The sequence below is a fragment of the Eumetopias jubatus genome, unplaced genomic scaffold (genome assembly GCF_037043125.1).
Source record: "Eumetopias jubatus isolate StellerSeaLion01/CBP00866 unplaced genomic scaffold, mEumJub1_p1.0 scaffold_10, whole genome shotgun sequence".
NCBI classification, from domain to species: domain Eukaryota; kingdom Metazoa; phylum Chordata; class Mammalia; order Carnivora; family Otariidae; genus Eumetopias; species Eumetopias jubatus.
Genome location: NW_028274816.1, coordinates 76,393,900 through 76,414,331, shown reverse-complemented (window position 1 = coordinate 76,414,331; position 20,432 = coordinate 76,393,900). Strand labels below are relative to the sequence as shown.

General features: G+C 43.0%; 1 protein-coding gene across 4 annotated transcripts in view; it reads right to left on the bottom strand.

Moving 5' to 3' along the window:
• STX8 (syntaxin 8) overlaps window positions 1-20,432 on the bottom strand; it is a 255,090-nt gene that overhangs the window by 182,443 nt on the left and 52,215 nt on the right. For all 4 annotated transcript variants that reach the window (XM_028124955.1, XM_028124957.2, XM_088027971.1 and 1 more), the window contains exons 5-6: window positions 18,152-18,276; window positions 5,974-6,066 (exon numbers count right to left, since the gene is read on the bottom strand). In XM_028124955.1, coding sequence (XP_027980756.1) covers window positions 5,974-6,066; window positions 18,152-18,276 — 218 coding nt within the window. The remainder of the gene's footprint in view (window positions 1-5,973; window positions 6,067-18,151; window positions 18,277-20,432) is intronic.

Below are 20,432 nucleotides of genomic sequence, written 5' to 3'. Positions count from 1 at the left end.
CTGGGGGTGCGGGACCCAACAACATCGCTCCTACCACAGCCACTGCCTTACAGAGCTACAAGCTTGCAGGGCTGGGAGGCATCGCTCCAGCTGGTCCTCCAACCCCTCTGCTTGTCTAATGTGTGATCTCACCGCCGCGAAGGCCAAGTGGAAACGGGGCACTTATTAAATCACAGAGCACTGTCCCAGGACGAGGCTGAAAATCAAGTAAGTACTCTATAGCAACCCAGATTTGAACAGAAAGAGTCTTCTTATAGTGGTGTTTCCCAAATGTCAGCTTTTCATATACCACCTTTAGAATTCTTTGCTGTGTTCATATTTCACCTGCACCATATATGCTTAATGTTTTCCTTTATATCAACTCACTATTATGCTTCTATAATAATATATTATTACATAAATACTATGCTTATTATGGTACATATTATGCTTATTTTTCTGCTTATACGATTTAATTGAATAAGGAAATTTTATATTGCTGTGAAATTACAGGTTTCAAATGTTAGTCATTTTTATTTCGTTGAAATATGCAACTATTAAAATGGAAAGTGTTTCTCAACATATTTTCGAAAATCACCTTGCCTAACACACTTTGGGAAATTCTGATCCTGGATACACCGCAAAAAGATTCCTTCACCAAACTGCCCACACGTTTATTTCATTAATACAAGACTAAATTCTATTATCAAAGTGCTAACTAAATAAACAGCTTGAGAGGCCTTCAGGTAGAGACTGACTGGGGCACCAGCAATGCAAACATCCTTCTTTGAAGCCTGCTTTGAAGAAGTCTCTTTGAGAAGAAGAGCTACAGACACCTGGAAGACTCAAAATACATTTGTTAGCATAAGGGCGGTTAACCAGAATTTACTGACAATTGATAAAAATACACCATTATTACTTATATTAGCTTCCTGTTGCTGTTCTAACAAATGATCACAAACTTAGGGGCTTAACACACATTCAAATTTCATGTCTGTGTGAATTCCCTGTATGTACCAAACTAAATTTGATTTTCTCCTGTAAATCTGTCTCGTGTCAGTTTGATTTCCAGTCCAGCTGGAAGGATCTTGAAGGACAGAGGAAAATCCTTCCTCCCCAACAGTATGCACCAGGTTTTCCAGGAGTCAAATATATGCATGTTCTGGAATAAAGTGTGATCTAAGACCCAGAAAAGAAACCCACTACCCGCCCCCCCACCCCATACACACACTCATTCTCTTACAGTCCTGGAGATCAGAAGTCCAAAGTCAGTTTCACGGGACTGAAGTTAAGGTGTCCCTTCAGGGGCTCAGAACTCATTTTCTGGCCTTTTCCAGCTTCTAGAGCTGTGTTCCCTGTATCCCTTGGCTTGTGGCCCCTTCCTCCATCTTCAAAACCAGCAGAATAGCGCTTTTCAGTCACCACCTTTTCTTCTGCCTCAAATCTCTCTGCCTCCCTTTTATAAGGACACTTGTGATCACATTTTGGGACCCAAACACATAATCCAGCATGATCTCCCTGTCTCAGTATCCTTAATTTATTATTAACACATCGACAAAGTACCTTCTGCCATAATAAGGTGCCATTCACAGATTTCAGGGATCAAGACGTGCATATTTTTTGGGGGGGGGAGGGGGCTGTTATTGAGTCTACCACATTACTTTCTTAAATGTTCAACATGAAAATTTAGTTGAGGGGCCCTAACAGACCTTTACAATGGCAATTCACTGATGTGTATATGAAATCTTTGGTCATCTTATGTCCTTCAAGGACATTAGTCATATTTTCTAGCTCTGAAAGGATACACTGGTCTCCTCAATCTCAGTACTGACACTGTGAAGGCAGATGCCCTTCTTTGTCATTTTGGTTTCTTTCAGAAAACAAGGAAGTGCTCAAAGATTAAGAGAGAAGCATCAGAAGGACTGGGCCAAATTTGGGACATCTGCACATCAAAAAGAATGATGAGGATTGGCACACATTAGCAAAGCTTCATGGAACAGTCTGTTCTTGGTGCTGTTTCTACCATCGGAACCATGCCTCTGTGGTCCTTCTTGGTGCTGACTTTAAGGCTTGGCCAATGCCAAAATGAGGTCTTAGGAACTACTATGTTAGTCAAGTCAATCCCAGTCATTTTCTTGTGTTAGTGTTCTTTTCAAAAGGCCCTGTCCTCTTGAGCATGAACTTTAAGGAATGGTTTGGTAAACCAGCACCATGACTCCCCATTCTGGAAAGGCACCTAGGTAGTCTGACAAGAGCCCTTTGTGCCCAGGCATCCATACATTTCGGCTTGAACCGAAGGGCACTGAACTCTGTATTTCCATAAGGTGATCTCCTTGGCTCGGCTCCCCAACCCCCAGACCCAGGTACAGTTTAGGGTCTCCAGTACTGGGATTTTCATTTAACGGCTAATCCTTTTCCTCATGAGGCTTGGTCATCGGCATATGAACAGGGCAGTTACTGGTGTTGGTCTGGCCCTTTTTAAATCTATGTGAGAAGACTGGAACCCGAATTCTTAAATTGATGATAATCAGCTTTGTGGTTATGTCCTAAGTACAATGTATTTTGTTAGTAAGGTTTTGGTAGTTGATTCCAAAATAGCCAGCTGGCCATTATCTTAGCCTATTGTTTTTCTCATTTAATGAAAACCAAAAGACTAATTCAGTAGGTCAGTAAATCAAACAGAGATATTTACAACAAAAGTGGCATCCTTCTCCAGTGTCCCTGGCTCCTCATTATACACTCAGGTCACAATAAAAATCCAGATGGGGCTGCCACCCTGTTCTCAATACCTACAGATATAATGGCCTTTTTGCTTTTGACAAAAGGAATAAAGGCTGATTGTAGTCTTGGCAGGGATATAATTTTTTATCCTCAGAGAGTCTCTCAGTCCCTATGAAGGAAAATGGCTGACTCTGCCCTATTTCTGAAGAGCAAATGTGCACATTAGAAAACCACCAGCATAACTGCAATCTCTCTGGGAGGCCACCACAGAGAAAACCCAGCTTATTTTGGCAACTAAGTGGAAAAATACCTCCTGTTTGCCTATGTACACATGTATGCAACCAGGGCTGGGATGGAGCTGAGGACTGGGAGGTACCGAGGAAGAAGGGAAAAGGATGGGGGGAAAACATGAGATCAGAACCCTGGCGAGGATGGTACATGTGTGTGTCTGTGTAACTCTGAGTGTACGTCTGCGCACGTGAGTGGGATCTGTAGCTGCAATGCGGGCACGGGAGAGACAACACGAATGGAGAGCGCTCACATCCAATGGGGACACTGGTTCCCAAACTCGGCAGCACAATGAAACATCTGGGAAGCCTTAAAGATGCGGATGCTTGGGCCCCACCCCTGGAGACTCCAGTCTAACTGGTATAAGTAGGGTGGGGAGTGGAACAATGGTCCCTGGAAGGTGTCTACATTCCAGTCCCCGGAACCTGTAACTATGTTATAGTACATGGCCAAGAGGCATTAAGGTTGCTAACCAACTGACCTTAAAATGGGGAAATTATCCTAGATTATCTGGGTGGGCCAGATGGAATCACAAAGGTCCTTAAGAGCAGAAGAGGGAGACAGAAGTTAGAGGTCAGGGTGATGTGATTTAGCAAGACTCAGTTCACTGGTGTTGGCTCTGAAGATGGAGGAGGGGGCCACAAGCCAAGGAATGGAGGAAGCCTCTAGAAGCTGGAAAAGGCAAGGAAATTAGTTCTCCCCTGGAGCCTCCAGAAAGGAATGCAGCCCTGCCCACACCTTGCTTTTTTTTTTTTTTTAGCCCAGGTAGATCTGGGTCAGATTTCTGACCTCCAGAACTGTAAGATGATAAACGTGTGTTGTTTTTAAGCCCCTAAGTTTGTGGTAATTTGTTACAGCAATAAGAGAAATCTAAAACACTGGTATGGCTCGAGCTTCCAGGAGTTTAAAAGCCCCCCGGGTGATTCTAATGGGCAGCAAAGTATGATAACCACCAGACTCCAGGGAAGACAAGACAAGGACATGCTGGTAAGATTGCTTATGCTGGAAAGATGCATGGTGATCTCACCCGGGAAGTCAGCAAGTCACCCGCTAAAGAATGTACCATCCGTTCTTAGCCACCTACCCAGAAATGACTACACAGTGGCTTACCAAGGCACATCACAGGATGGGCATGCTTCACCATCCTGGTGGCTAGAATCCTTTCTAGTCTGACCGCTAAATTGGCTATATTTCCCTTAGAGAAAGAATAATTAGGGGCGCCTGGGTGGCTTAATCGGTTGAGCATCCAACTCTTGGTTTGGGCTCAGGTCGTGATCTCAGGGTCGTGGGATCGAGCCTGGGGTAGGCCTGGGCGCTCAGTGAGGAGCCTGCTTAAGATTCTCTCCCTCTCCCTCTGCCCCTCCCGCTCTCTAAAATAAATAAATTTTTTTTTAAAGAACAATTATACCTATGGTAAGCAGATTTTCTCTAGAGCTTAGTTTCTTACTAACACTCTCTCTAGGAAGGAACTGGCCAATCACTGAATTATACGCAAATATATAAATCAGGACATTCACGTTAGCACCATCAGGAAAAGGACTCAAATATCCTCCCCTCTGTGCTTGAACTAGTAATAACCACTATTAGCATTATAAAGAGAGAGGGTTTCTCCATTTGCTTTAGCAATCTACTTATAAATATATGAATTTATTTATTTATGATAAATGCAGTAGTGTCGGGGGAAGAAATGAACTCATTCTTTATGGAGATCGAAAAAAGAAATACTTGCTGTATAGTTCTGACAGGTGCAGCCCTGCTCTCAGAGTGAGCATCATCCATTCCCAGGGCTGCCGTGCTCACAGGTCTGTGGCCATTTTTCTTGAAAGCCATGCCACTGTGAGCCTCCATGGCACTATCACCAGAGCTAAAACCTTAGAACCTCCCACTTTTCTCTCCTTATGTTGTCTTCTTTAGAGAGGAAGGGCAATGTGGTAGAAAAAGCAGTCACGAGAATCAGATGACCCGTGCTGGGATTTCGATGCTGTCACTTACACGTGATGTGACATTAGGAGGCCCCTCAGCCACTCTGAGCTCCATCGCTAGCAAGCAGGGCTAGCATCACCTTCATGATGCTGTGTACTGATTAAATGCAATGACACAGATGGAGACCCCCATCGTTTCTATGCTTTCACATGTCACCTCCACGTGTCAGAAACTTCTGACATCCCTTCTCGTTGGTCCTGTGCTCTCACTGAGCTCTGGTACCAAACCACCAACTGTCGACTCAACACTGCCACTCAGATGGCTCAGTGGCATCTCTAACTGGACATGTCCCAACTGGACTTGGGATCTCCACTCACAGACCACTGGCCCCCCCAGCCCCCCAACTGTCCACCACGGTACAAGCGCCATCAATCACCTGCCTCTGTTCTCTTCCTCTCCATTCCGACCACCGCGGGGCTCCTACCAGGCCCTGGCCCCTCGTACCACGTGCCACAAGCGTGGGAGCTTTTCATGTAGGCCCCCAACAAAGCTCTGTTTTCCCCAAGCCATCCTGCTGTGGTTTGCAAATTAATCTTGCTCCAACCGGATCTGTCACATCAAGTCCTGAACAGAGATCTTCAAGCACTTTTCTGCCCTGCAGTCTGGAATTTATGAGGGAAGAAGAGCCAGCTCCACTGGGCATGTGGATGACACAGGGTCCCCGCGGCCCGGAGCGCCACATACCAGTGTACAACGCTCTGAGCAATTTCACCCCATTATCACATAAAGGAAAAGCTCCTGGGACATGGCGCTCGTAAAACAAAGTATTTTTTAAAGCAGCGACAAAGGACTAGAAATTTCTTACCAAATTTCTTTACATAGTGTTCAGCTAACTATAATCTAAATCTGCCACAAAGCAACATCAACTGCGTTGAACTGTAATAATCCATCGATGCTAAACTACTTTACATGTTTTGTAGTATTAAAATCATTTAACAAATATTCCCACCTTTAGTATTTACACCAAACGGCAAAAGTGATCAACCCCAGACATGTTCTTACCGTTTTGTTCATCTAGTTCATTCCCAATTTCCTTCCCCATCTGTTTCTGGCGACTTATGATAGAGGACAGGGCATCCAGGCCTGCATCCTGCTCTGAAAGAGAAAGTAAAAGAGGCCACTAAAAACCAAAGGAAAACAATTTCAAGTCCATACCCAGGCATGTAATACAATTCAATATACTGTAAAAATAACACTTGAGGTCAGAAAAAGAGAAAAAAACAGTTAATATTAAAGAGAAAATAAAGAAAAAAATATTAAGTACCTACCTCATACCTTAAACTAAAACGATTTCCAGATAAATTAAAATTTTAAATATTACAAATGAAATAACAAAAGATTTGACTACATCAACGTTTTAAACTTCAATACATAAAGAGCATAGGCAGATCAGTAAGAAAAATATTCCAATTTTATAAATGGGCAAAGGATAGAGACATGAAGTTCACAAAAGAATACCAAAGGAAAAATAAATAAAAGCCTTGACAGCGCTGATTTTTTAAAAATATCAATAAGGAACAATGATGAGATTTTTTTTTAGATTATCATATTTGGAAGGATTGAAAAGCATGCTAATGCCCAGGGTTAACTAACGTGTGAAGGAGAAGCTCGTAAGCATTGTCATGGGAGGACAGGAAACATATCTTTCTACAGAGCAAATCGTGCCAACTTTTCATCTCTCAATTCCATGTGTACGAACGTAAGAAAACGTTCAGATGGTATGCATTGAAGTATTTACAAGGATATTCCCCGAAACATTTCCTAGGCTGGTTATCGGTTTATTGCCTCTCAGTCCCAAAGTCACCCTTTTTGGCTGTTCGGTGAAAACGCATCTGGATCCTCTAAGTATTTTTTCCTTTGCCAGCTCTGTCAATAGGCAGGACTGCAGAGACTCGGCCAAAGGATGGTGTTTGGCTTCTGAGCTACCGCCTGCTCCCTCGACAAGCTCCTGCAATGCTGCCAAGCTACTCCTGCCCGCCCCCCGCTGAGTGTCCCGGGGCCCTGGTCGACCAGCAGTCCCTCCCTCGGAGCGGCCGGTAGGACTTGGGCTTGCTGGTCACTGAGTATCCTGCCTTATTCCTCTGCTCCCCTGCTAAGGTTAATAAAAATATTCCATTTTCCCTGTTCAAATCTCTTTTTCCTGATTGGACCCCAGAGGCATACAAGTATAGTAGTGGAAAATTGGAAACTATCTAATGCCCAAACACAGGGATCTGTTTAAAAACATATAGTATATTCATGAGTAAAACATTAGATAGCTATTAAAAATGATATCGTACATGAACATTTTGATGTTAAAAGAAGTTAATGATACGTAGGTCAGTTAAAAAGGAGGATACAGAACAATGTATAGGAAAATAGCATTTTTCTTTTAAAAATTGAAGATATATCACTTCGCTAGATTTTGAAAATTTAAAGGTAAAAGAATTCAAGTTACTCAAGAGCCTTTCTTTAAAATGTGATGTTATTTCCTTTGTTTCTGTTTTTGTTTTTCACTGGGCAGTCTCCATGGTTATCGGGCTCTTTGAAGTTTTTTCTTCACTTTCAGGTGCACTGGGAAGAACGTTCTGGGGCTGAGTTATGATAAGAACTCTTTCTACCCCAGCAATATGCCAGGTGAGGGCAACAAGCCACTCACAACTTCACTTGTTGATGGGGATTTTTAAATGACTGTGTCACAGAAAAGCATATCTACAAAAATCACGAAGGTCTTTTCTTACCCAAGAGCACAGTAACGTTTACTCCTTGTCTTTTTATGGAATTAAGCCATTACACCTAACTTGTTAATTCATCTGGAATTTATTTAAACTAACGGTGTGAGGTAAGGACCCCTCAGTAACATTTTTTTGACACTATGTACATTTTTAACTATACAAATGACCCGCTGTCTCCAGGGATTGTTCCAAGGGACCATTTCATAGCAAAATCACTTTATAATGAGGTCCTTTTGGTCTTTAGCAACAACCTTTTGGATGGCCTCCAACGTAAATCTATCGTCAACCTAGTGCTGCTATAGGATGGCCGACGTTACAGCAAAATTCCAAATGCATCCCAAGAATAATCTATATAAAGGATCAGGGGTCAAGGGTCAATGTGGGTTAAAAGGTAAAACAATTTAACAAGAGGAAAGGAGACTCCTCTACAGTTTACAATTAGGAGAAGAATCATGAATGCTCCGAAGTTGCTTTATCTGGTAGAGACATAGATTATGAATGGAAATACCGATACTACTGCACTCTCTTCTCTCCACCTTGACTCACTGTCTGACTTGACTACCAAAAGGTTATCTCGCTGATGCAAAACAGAACAAGGGTCAAAAATTCTGTGCCACTCAGCTCATTTCTGTAAGATCCTGGTACCTCCTCACTATGGTAAAGTGCTACGATAAGTTTCCATTCCATAATCCAAAGACACAGAGGGTCCAACTAACAGAGATGCTGTGTATGTATTAATAATCATACTGATGACCTGAGCTTCTCCAGGCTTACAATGGCATTTCTAAGGGGATGCAGTGTGGTCACCCGAGAGACAATGAGCAAGAGAAAATGCTGCTACTCACAGAGACAGAAACAATAAAGACCCACGCAATTATGCAGAGCCATGCGAAACTACGCTCATGGCACACTCGTAGCTCATTACCCCTAGTCTGCCCTCCAACACATAACCCCCGTCACTATGATATAATCATTTGCAACATACCACACTCTTATCAATCGTCTGTCAGTATTATAATGGTGTTGATTTTTAAGAATGGATGAGCATCATGCTACCCAGAATAATGGCCCCTTGGAGAAGTCCACATCCCAATCCCTAGAACCTGAGATTATGAGACCTTACATGGCAAAAGTAACTCTGCAGATGTGATTAAGGCTAAGGAATTTGAGATGGGAGAGTGTTCTGGATGATCCAGGTGGGCCCAGTGTAATCGTGAGTCCTTCAAAACAGAGACTCTTTCCCAGCTGCAGTCAGAGGGAGACTCGAAGAGGGTCAGGAGATGCAAGTTTCTGGCTTTGAACACTGAAGGGGACTGAGAGCCAAGGGATGTGGGGGGCCTCGAGAAGCCAGAAAAGGTGAGGGAACAAATTCTTCCCTGGAGCCTCCAGAAAGGAACCAGCCCTGCCAACACCTTGATCTTGGCCCAGGAAGAGCTGTATTGAACTTCTGACCTGTGGAACAGTAAGATAATAAACTTGCACAAACTTCCCTATGTTTGTGCAAATTTATTGCTGCAGCAACGGAAAACTAATACAATCACTGTTTTTGAAATTCCCTTTGGAATAATTAGGTGTTTGGATCCTTCCTATCTTTAGACATTCTGAAAAACCATCCTCTAACTGAACATCATGTAATTGTGGGAGGACTATCTGGTGGCTCTAGATCAGAGAGGGACAATCATCATAACGTGTTCTTGCCAAAAATAACAAACTTGATTCTGATCAAGCCACAAAATCTAACTACCAATTTAGAGAAAATATGTGTGGCAGAGGAATATGTTAAACAATATATGGGATTACAAATAGCAAGTCTAGATAGTGGGAAAATACAGGGCGAATGACCCTGCTTCTTCAATGGAGAAACTGCAAAGGGAAAAAGAGAGAGTTGGCAAAAGTACCTATCTATTAAAGAAACTTGAGGGACATGTCAATCAGTTGTAATGTATAGGCCACATTCAGATCCTGAATCGAATGAACTAAAAAAAAAGTCCATCGTGGGCAATCTGGGAGATTTGAACACTGGATATTTAATCAAATATTAAGGAATTCCTGTTAACTTATTAAGGGTGATAATGGCATTGTGGTTATATTTAAAAAAACAATCCTTTTCTTTTATAAACATACTTTAGAGCTATATTCCAGAATATCCACCATTGAAATGATAGGACATCTAGGATTTGCTTCAAAAATAACCCCGGGGATGGGCAGGATGGGGAGGTAGAGAGAGAGATGAAACGAGACTGGTTAGGAGGTGGTAACGGTTGAAGCAACCACTGGGCAAAACGGGATCGTTATCTTACTCTCTCTACCTACAGTTTTGAAACTGTCCACAGCAAAAAGTTGGCGACATTTTAACAAATAAAGAAAACCAGGGGACATTCCTAAGAGCTGCAACCTCAGGCCCCTGACCACGTACATGACAAGGGCCCCAACGGCTGGAGCTGTGTCTTCTTTTCCTGTATTTTTGCCCCAGTTCTGAGCCCAAGTGGTGGTACAGAGCATGCTTAATACATACGCTTCAATCAAGGAACGACCACAGAGGGCCCACTAGGCTTGCACAAGAACGCACCTCAGACTCTGCTGGACACAGGGGAGGGCTTGTGGGCAATACTAGATAGCCCTCTGAGTTTAGATCATAAGGAAAAGTAGCTGATGCTGTATGAGTTAGGGCCCGGACAGAAGCAATGGGAAGAATTCTCACATTTGACACAAGGAGGAGCTCTCCCTGGATAAGGGGAAGTAAGGGACAGATGAGGACAGCTGGATCTGCTGGATAAAGTTAATTACTCCATTGGGAAAACTCCCAGAGCAAGTCCTAAGAGTGGATGTTTCTATTTTTGTTTGCGTTTTAAGATCTGAGGAAAGGAATCCTGGTGTAGGTGACAGCTACCGGAAAGGGTATCTTCCAAGAAAGTTGTCTGTGAAGTTATGGTTGCCAGGGTTCAAAGATTAGCTGCCCAGCTTTGCCAGTCTGGCAGGTCACTTTCCCTGCTGCTATTTCACGTGACAACCTGGAGGGACCTAAGAACACAGAAGTCCAGAACGAGTGCCCAACTTTCTGCTAGAATCCAGAATCGTGGTACGAAGAGACGGCATTAAAACCCTATCTACAGAGAGTCCCTGAGTAAAGGTAGAAGGGTACTTCATACCTCCTCCACAGTCTGCCATCCGACTCAGAGGCAAGGGTCTAACCAAAAAGTCACCCTCCTTTGCTGTATCTCAGGGATTTTCGAGGTGATTCGGTTAATGTCAGCCCCTCACCCATCTTCTGCCTAATGTCCATCGGTACCTCAAATTACAGCTTCAGCACAGAAGTCAGAGCTGGGGCTAACTGGTTGTCATGAGGCTTCGTTTCTAGGTTAGAAAAGGAAAGCATTCATTGCCTTGAGCCTGAGTTCTACCAATGAACTGTTATTTTAGGATGATTTTCAAAGTGTTTTCTAAGGGTCAACAAAAGTACAGAAAAGCTAACAGATTCCATGGGCGAAAGGAAGTTAGACATGACCCTTCATGGTCCCTTATTTCTTCCAGTGCAGGACCTGGCAATGAAGGAAAACCATGGCAACCTCAGCCCATCCCCAAGATTCTTCAGGCAGAGAAAAGACTAATAAGGGTTTAACGTCAATATGGCTTCCATTTGTGTGTGTGTGTGTGTGCTTATCCTTGAAAAACAGCTCGCTGGGAAAGCGAAGAGGAATACAGCATTTCAGAACACCAAGGTAAGGGGAGAAGAAGAAAATGTCCTGAATGCACCCAGCTACTGTCCCCCACTCCTCCATCTGCCCGTCCCGTCCCCACCCCTCCACGCACCCCAAAGGTCGGTGGGGCCTTCAAAGGGCGGGCATCTCAATAAGGATGCTCTCTGCTTTGGAGGCTCGACACAAAAACCTGCAGGTGGCATTCTCTCACACCTGACCTACCACAGTCTCTGCATGCAGCACCCTCTCAGTGATGGGGATACTTCTCCTGACTGAAAGCAGCTTTTCTGGGCAAAAAAAAAAAGGCAACAATGCTAGAAAATTCATTACTCTTAGTGAGCGAGACACGCCTTTCAGGAACCGTGAGTCCGGAAGGATAAAGCCCTATAGGTGAATTGCTGTGCACAGTGCTCTGTGTGGTTCATTTTGCTTCAGACACAATAATGGGAGAAGTACATACAATTAAAGAGATAAGGGAGGCACAGAGGTCCATTTACTAGATAATTCCACTGTGAACAGGGAGTTCAAGACAGAATTAGACTTCTGCTTCTGGCCAAGAGCGAGTGACAGGGACCTGATTTACTTCTGGCCTGAAACAACTGAAAAAACAACTGGAAAAAAAAACAAAAACACAAAACCACAGGCAAAATATATAAAACAACAGTTTCAAGAGAGACACGGACATCAGGAAATGAAGGACAGTGCTCCCCGAGGGACAGGAAACAACTGAGATGAGCTCTAGGGCTGCTCCCAAATATTGCCCAGGGTGGGGGTGGGGGGTGCCCAGAGGGAGCCCAGCCCTGCACTGAGAAGCATCAAATAGGTCAAGGAGGGGAGAGTACACAGGGCACAGCACAGAGGGAAGGGCTGCATACACAAGAATCTCTGAAGGTGTGCACGGGGTCCACCTTGAGGCGTCAGTTGGGTGTCCACTAACCAGGACACGTGCATAAGGGAAAGAACCACCTGCAAGCCAGAGGGAATGACCCTCTGAGCGCAAACTGGGTTGGACATAGTTCCTATTCTCACCAACAAGGTTGCCTCATGATTTACGGGGCATCAGAGTGCTCAGAACACTTTTAGCTCTGTAGCGGGCTAGACTACCTCTACGCTGGAGCCAGCAAACATTTTCTATGAAGGGCCAGACAGTAAACATTTGGGGCTCTGTGGTTCATATGGTCCCCAGTGCAGCTTTCAACTCTGCTGCTGCAGCAGGAAAGCATCCATAGGTAAGACAAAAATAAGTGAGCATGGTTGTGCTCCCACAGAACTTTATTTGACTTTTATATAATTTTTACAAGTCACGAAATTGCCTTCTTCTATTTTTCAGCCACTTAAAAATGGAAGAACTGTTTTTAGCTTGCAGCCCACTACAAAAACAGGTGGTGGATAAGATGTGGCCAACAGGTCGTGGTTTGCTGACTCCTCCTCTAAAATAAACACTGTTCTGGTTCACCTTACAAAATAATACCCAAATAACTGCAACCCACCCCCCCAAAAATCTCAAGAATATTTCTAGAAATACAAAAACATCTAGTACCAAAAAAAGAAAAATTCACACCTGGCTTCCAAATGAATGTTCCCCGGCTAAGGTTAGAAACAAGGTAAGGACGTCTGCTCTCACAATTTCTAGTCAACGTTGTACTGGATATTGTAGCAAATGCAATAGGGCAAGAAAAAGAAATAAAAGGCATCCAGATTGAAATGAAGAAGCAAAACCACAATAATTAAAAGAAAAAGAATGTCAGAGTGGATCCAAAAAACAAGCATCAACTACATGTTGTCTACAAGAGCCCCACTTTAAATATAAAGGCACATATAGATTAAAAGTAAATGGATGGAGAAAGACAAATTGTACTAACACTCATCAAAAGAAAACAGGAGTAGCTATATTAATTTCAGACAGAGCAGACCTCAAAGCAAGTAAAGTTATCTGGGACAAAGAGAATCATTACCTAAATATAAGGTGGTTGATTCCCGGAAGACACAACAATCTTTAATGTGTACATGCCTAAACAACAGAGTATCAAACGACATGGGGCAAAAACCGATAGAATTGCAAGGAGAAATAGATAAATCCATTATTACGGTTGAGATTTAACATCCCTCTATCAGAAATGGACAGATTCAGCAGGCAGGAAAATCAGTAAGGACTAGGTTAAACTCACCATCACTCTCAATCAACTGGCTATAATGGACATCTACAGATTATTTCATCCAACGGAAGCAGAATACATATACTTCTCAAGCTTACATGGAATATTCACCAAGATAAACCACATTCTGGGCCACAAAACATACACTGACAAATGTTTAAAAACAGAAATCATACAACGTCTGCTCTCAAACTACAATGGAATTAAATTAGAAATCAGTAACAGAAAGATAACTGGAAAACACCCAAATATGTGGAGATTAAACAACATACTTCTAAATAACACATGATCAAAAAGAAATCTTAAGGTAACTTTAAGAATACTTTGCAGTAAATGAATATGAAAACAAAACTAAATTTACCAGATATGACAAAAGTAGTACATAGAGTGAAATTTATAGCATTGACTGCATATGTGAGAACAGAAGAGCGGTCTAAGATCAAGAGTCTTTTCCACATTTCAGAAAACTAGAAAAAGACCAAATCAGGGGCGCCTGGGTGGCTCAGTCCGTTAAGCGTCTGCCTTCAGCTCAGGTCATGATCCCAGGGTCCTGGGACCCAGCCCCGCGCTGGGCTCCCTGCTCACCAGGAGCCTGCTTCTCCTTCTCCTCCCCACTTGTCCTCTCTCTTGCTCACTCTCTCTTAAATAAATAAAATCTTTTTTTAAGAAAGGGCAAATTAAATCCAAAGTAAGCAGAATAATAAGAGAAATCAATGAAATTTAAATAAGAAATCAACAGAGTAAAATCAATGAAACCAGAAAGATAATAAAACCAGTAAGCCTCTAACCAAGCTAACTAAAAAAAAAAAAAAAAAAAGAACACAAATGACTAATCAGAAATGAAAAAAGTGGACACCACTACAGATCTAATTGACATCAAAAGGATAATAAAGAAATATTATGAACAACTTTATGCCCACAGATTTGACTACCTAGACGAAATGGCCCAATTTCTAGAAAGACACAAGCTGTCAACATTCACGCAAGAAGAAACTGACAATCTGAATAGGTCTGTTATCTATTAAAGAAATTGAATTAACAATAACCTCCCAAAACAGAAAACACCAGGCCCAAATGGATTCACTGGTGAATTCTTTTTTTTTTTCTTTAAAGATTTTATTTATTTATTTGACAGAGAGAGACACAGCAAGAGAGGGAACACAAGCAGGGGGAGCAGGAGAGGGAGAAGCAGGCTCCCTGCTGAGCAGGGAGCCCCACACGGGGCTCGATCCCAGGACCCTGGGACCACAACCCGAGCTGCAGGCAGACGCTTAACGACTGAGCCACCCAGGCGCCCCTCACTGGTGAATTCTACCAAACATCGAAGGAAGAAATTGTACCAATTCTCTACGATCTCTTTCAGAGGACAGAAGCAAAGAGGATACTTCCTAAGCCATTTTCTGAGGCCACCACTGTCCTATCCCAAAACTAGACAAAGACATTAAAGAAAAGAAAAACACAGACCAGTAGCACTCATGTTAATAGACACAAAAATCGTCAAAAAATATATTAGCAAATCAAATCCAACGATACATAATACACCACAAGCAGTGAGATTTATCCTAGGTATGTATGCCGGGTCCAACATTCAAATTAATCAATTAATGTAACCCATCATATTCACAGGCCAAAAAGGAAAAATCATATGATCCTATCACTAGATGCAGAAAGAATTCTTGACAAAATCCAACATTCATTCGTGATTAAAAACTCACAGTGAACTAGGAATGGAGGAGAGTTTCCTCAACTTGATAAAGAATACCTACAAAATCCCCAGAACTAACATCACACTTGATGGTGTGAAACCTGAAGCTTTCCCACTAAGATCAGGTACAAGGAAAGGACATCCTCTCCCAACACTCCTTTCCAACATTGTCCTGGAAGTTCTAGATGCGATTAGATGAGACAAGACAAGATGAAAAAACAGGTACAAATTGGGAAGAAAGAAAGAAAACTTTGTTTGGAGATGACATGATCATGTAATGGGGAAGATCCAAAAGGACTAACAAAAATCTCCTGAAACTAATAAGCGATTATAACAAGGTTGCAGGATACAAGATTAATATACAAAAGGCATTCACTTGACTATAAACCAGCAACCAATGGGTGTAATTTGAAATTAAAAACACAATACCATTTAAATTAGCATCCCTCAAAATGAAGTATTTAGGTCTAATCTAACAAAATATGTACAAGATCTATATGAGGAAAATTGTAAACTGATGAATGGAATCAAAAAAGAACTAAAAGAGGGCGCCTGGGTGGCTCAGTTGGGTAAGTGACTGCCTTCGGCTCAGGTCATGATCCTGGAGTCCTGAGATCGAGTCCCGCATCGGGCTCCCTGCTCAGCAGGGAGTCTGCTTCTCCCTCTGACCTTCCCCCGTCTCATGCTCTCTCTATCTCATTCTCTCTCTCAAATAAATAAATAAAATCTTTAAAGAAAAAAAAAGAACTAAAAGAGAGATATTCCATGGATGTGGATAGAAAGACTCAGTTTGTCAAGACATCAGTTTTCCCCCCACTTTATAGACCTAATGCAACCTCAGTCAAGATCCCAGCAGGTTATTTTGTGGATATTGACAAACGGACTCTAAAATGTATATGGAGAGGCAAAAGACTCAAAATAGCCTACACAATATTGCAGGAGAACAAAAGTAGAACACTGACACTACCTGACCTCAAGAGTTACTCTAAAGCTATAGTAATTAAGACACTGTGGTACGGATGAAAGAACAAACAGATCAACAGAACAGAACGGACTGCCCGGAAATGGACCCACATAAATATAGTAATGATCTCTGACAAAGCAGCAAAGGTAAAACAATGGAGCAAAGACAGTCTTTTCAACAAACGGTGCTGGAACAACTAGACATTCACATGCAAAAGAACCTTCAACTATATTTTGCTCTGTACCTAAAACTGCTCTAAAAAAAAGAAAAAAGAAAGTCCTATGGACTTTACAAAAAAGCCCTTAACAAATTAGTGAGTTTAGCAAGGTTGCGTGATCCAAGATCAATATACATAAATCAGTTGTACTTTTATACACTGGCGACAATCAGAAGTAGAAATTTTAAAATACCATTAATAAGAGAATAAAAACCATGAAATACTTAGGAATAAATCTGATAAAAAAACGTACAGGACATGCACAGTGTCATACATATGTCAAAACTTATTTATTCATACATTTTAAATATGTGCTATTTATGACATGTCAAGTATATCTCAGTAAAACTGTTTTTAAAAGGAATTAGAAAGAATAACATATCTGTAATACACGAAAACCATGTACAAAAACGGGAACATGAAAAATGTCTATGACACACGTTAAATAAAAAAAAGTAAAAGCTATGGCATTACCTATATCATGATCTCACTGATGTAAAAATATGTGTGTTTACATGTGTGTATGTGTGTAGAAAAAAAGCCCGAGGAAACACAGCTTGGTCTGTTTACAGTTTGAGACTGGAGAACCAATAAGGAGAGCTTTCCCCATTACGCAACCCTGTATTGTTTGAACCTTCCATAACCAATCATGCACTACTTCTGCAATTTAAAAAAGAGAAGAACGTAAAAAACCAATTAGGCTTAAAAGCCACTGGACAAGATAAACTCGAAGGTAAAAGCCAAATGGATTTATTTTGTAGAAGAAAAAGGTGGGAGCGTTGTGTTTGAAGAAGGAGTCCCATCATGGAGTAAAGGGAGGGAGGCACACACCTCAGATTCGCGCGGCTGTATGAGAATCGGAACCATGTGAGTGCCGCCCCCCCCACCCCACGGAGAATCACGACGTCCATGGGCCACGTGGACGGATGACACCATCTATGAGAATCGGAGCTGTGTGAGTGCCCCCCCCCATGGAGAATCACGACGTCCATGGGCCACCTGGATGGATGACACCATCTATGAGAATCGGAGCCGTGTGAGTGCCCCCCCCCCATGGAGAATCACGACGTCCATGGGCCACCTGGATGGATGACACCATCTATGAGAATCGGAGCCGTGTGAGTGCCGCCCCCCCCCCCATGGAGAATCACGACGTCCATGGGCCACCTGGATGGCTGACACCATCTATGAGAATCGGAGCCGTGTGAGTGCCGCCCCCCCCCCATGGAGAATCACGACGTCCATGGGCCACCTGGATGGATGACACCATCTATGAGAATCGGAGCCGTGTGAGTGCCGCCCCCCCCCCCATGGAGAATCACGACGTCCATGGGCCACCTGGACGGATGACACCATCTGTCTATATGCCTCAGGACGTGAGGCACAAAATCACCAAGAGTTTTATTATTTATTTATTTAAAGATTTTATGTATTCATCTGAGACACAGAGATACAGAGAGAGAGCATGAGCAGGGGGAGAGGCAGGGGGAGAGGGAGAAGCAGGCTCCCCGCTGAGCCAGGAGCCCAATGCGGGACTCGATCCCGGGACCCCGGGATCATGACCTGAGCTGAAGGCAGATGCTTCACCATCTGAGCCACTCAGGCGCCCCTCACCAAGAGTTTTAAAGGACCAATGGCTTTCCCTATGATCTTCAATGGGTGTAAGGAACACTCAAGGCTGCAGTAAATATCTGACAAAGGCCCACACTCTTGGGGGGTTCAGTACCTTGGATAATTTTCTGCTGCTGTTGCCGGATTTCATCAAAACCCAAACCTCTGGTCTCTTCCGGCTCCTCAAAGAGCCAAGGGTTGGGGACTCCTCGCTTAGCCCCTCCAGTCATCAGGCTGGACCTAGGAACAAGATTAAATGCGTTACATAACTCAAAAAATATAGCTCTGCTGCAAATTACTCCCACAAGTGCAGAGGTGGCCAGCCTCATATGCTTTGAAAATTCAATTCAACCACAATTTACTGCAATCTTAGTTTATGCCAGCATCTGTGCTCAGTGCTGGAAGAGGTACGAGGATGAATGAGGCACAGGCCTGGTCCCCTGGAGACTTACAGCCTGTTAAGGAGACTAGAGCAGCGCATAATACCCTCACTAATCTTCCAAGATACATTCGAGTCAATAATCATAAATGAGGGTCTTAAATTTCAAAAACATAAGGCCAAACAGAAGTAGCCTTTTTATTAGGACAAAGTCTGTCTCACAAGCCATGTGACACCAAAGGCACATATATTATTTCTCAACAAGATATAATGTTGTGACCACAGATTACGGCATTTAAAAATGACCACAGAATTTCTTATTAAAGGGGGTTGGGTTGCATACAGATAGAAACACATACAGGGTTTCAAATCCAATCTCACAAATATAATGTGGCACTCACAACATAATAAACAAATTCCGAATTATCAGTCTTAATCTTTACTCACCCTAGTAGCCCACACACGCCTTCTGCACCACACATACTGGCCTCCTTGCTGTCGCAGGAACAGAAAACACACGTTTTCTGCCTCAGTCCATAGGACTTTCATCTCAAGTATCTCCTTTCCTGTCCCCACCTGCCCATATTCTGTCTAAGCCTCAAGGACTATCTTGTTCAAGAAACCATCTCTGGCCATTTCAACCCACAAATGAACAGTCATTCATTTGGGAGTCTGGTTCATGGGATTCACAGAAAATGATGGTGACATAACCATAGTGGCGGTCAAAACAGTGGTTACACATAGCAAGCACATGCAGTTGAGTGCAGCTCCGGACGATGTGCGTGCATTCGTTCACCTCTCCATCACTCTAGCACTTTGCATAGTTCTCGTATTGCCTGGAAATAACTGCTACCCTGTTGTTGAACCTTTTATGTAGGTAAGCCTCATGTCTACGAGATAGAAGGCAGGAACCAAAAGTCACCCTCGGTTGGACTCTACGCTGCTCCCCAACCCAGAGCAAGCAGCTGTCAACACAGGTTCAAATCCTGGCCCCACCACCTACCAGCAAATCTGGACAGCAAATTCTACCTCCGAGGGCTGCTGGGGAGTAAATAAAATAATCCATTTAACCAACAAACATTTATTCGGTACTTAGTATGTGGTAGGCATTGTTCTCATTCGTGGGAATGAGGAAAAAATGGAATATAGGACAAAGACCAAAATCTCTGTCCTGACAAGGTATGCGTTTTTGTTACAGGTGCTGCTTCTATTCTGGTGGTGGCAGGTGGGCGGGAGACCAGGTGTGAAATGTGTAGAAAGCATTCAATGCAGTTCTTGGAAGATAAGAGACATTCAACAAATGTCAACTAGCCTCATTCTATCACTTAACGCACTGCATACACAGGGCACAATACTATACGTTCACTACACTGCATACACTAGGCAAATACTATGCTTTAATAAGTGAGTATACCCCCAAAGGGCTGTATCAACTTCATTTTTAGTCGAGCACTCTGGAACCTACAGAAGAAGATGCTACGTGGGGTGCCTGGGTGGCTCAGTCGTTAGGCATCTGCCTTTGGCTCAGGTCATGATCCCAGGGTCCTGGGATCGAGCCCCGCATCGGGTTCCCTGCTCAGCGGGGAGTCTGCTTCTCCCTCTCCCACTCCCCCTGCTTGTGCTCCCTCTGTTGCTGTATCTCTCTCTGTCAAATAAACAAATTAAATCTTCAAAAAAAAAAAAAAAAGAAGAAGAAGATGCTACGTTTCGAGAAAGAAACCCTTAGGAACAAGACTCCTTAGACTAAGATTTTAAACACAGGGCTGCCCTCTCTACTCAAGGGCACGAATGTGCCAAACAGAAGCACAACTTGCTTCCACCTTGTCAAAATGGCAGATGTATTTCTTTAAAGCCTTACTTTACTTCATGGGCCCCAAGGATCTCAGACATCAAGATGCCGGATTTATTCCCTAGAATAATCATACAGTCTCACCTAACTCTGAAGATGGGGGGACGAAAGCATCAGAGAAGGGAAAGGAAGAGCGAGTTGACAAAGCACATTCCTTGACTCTACCAC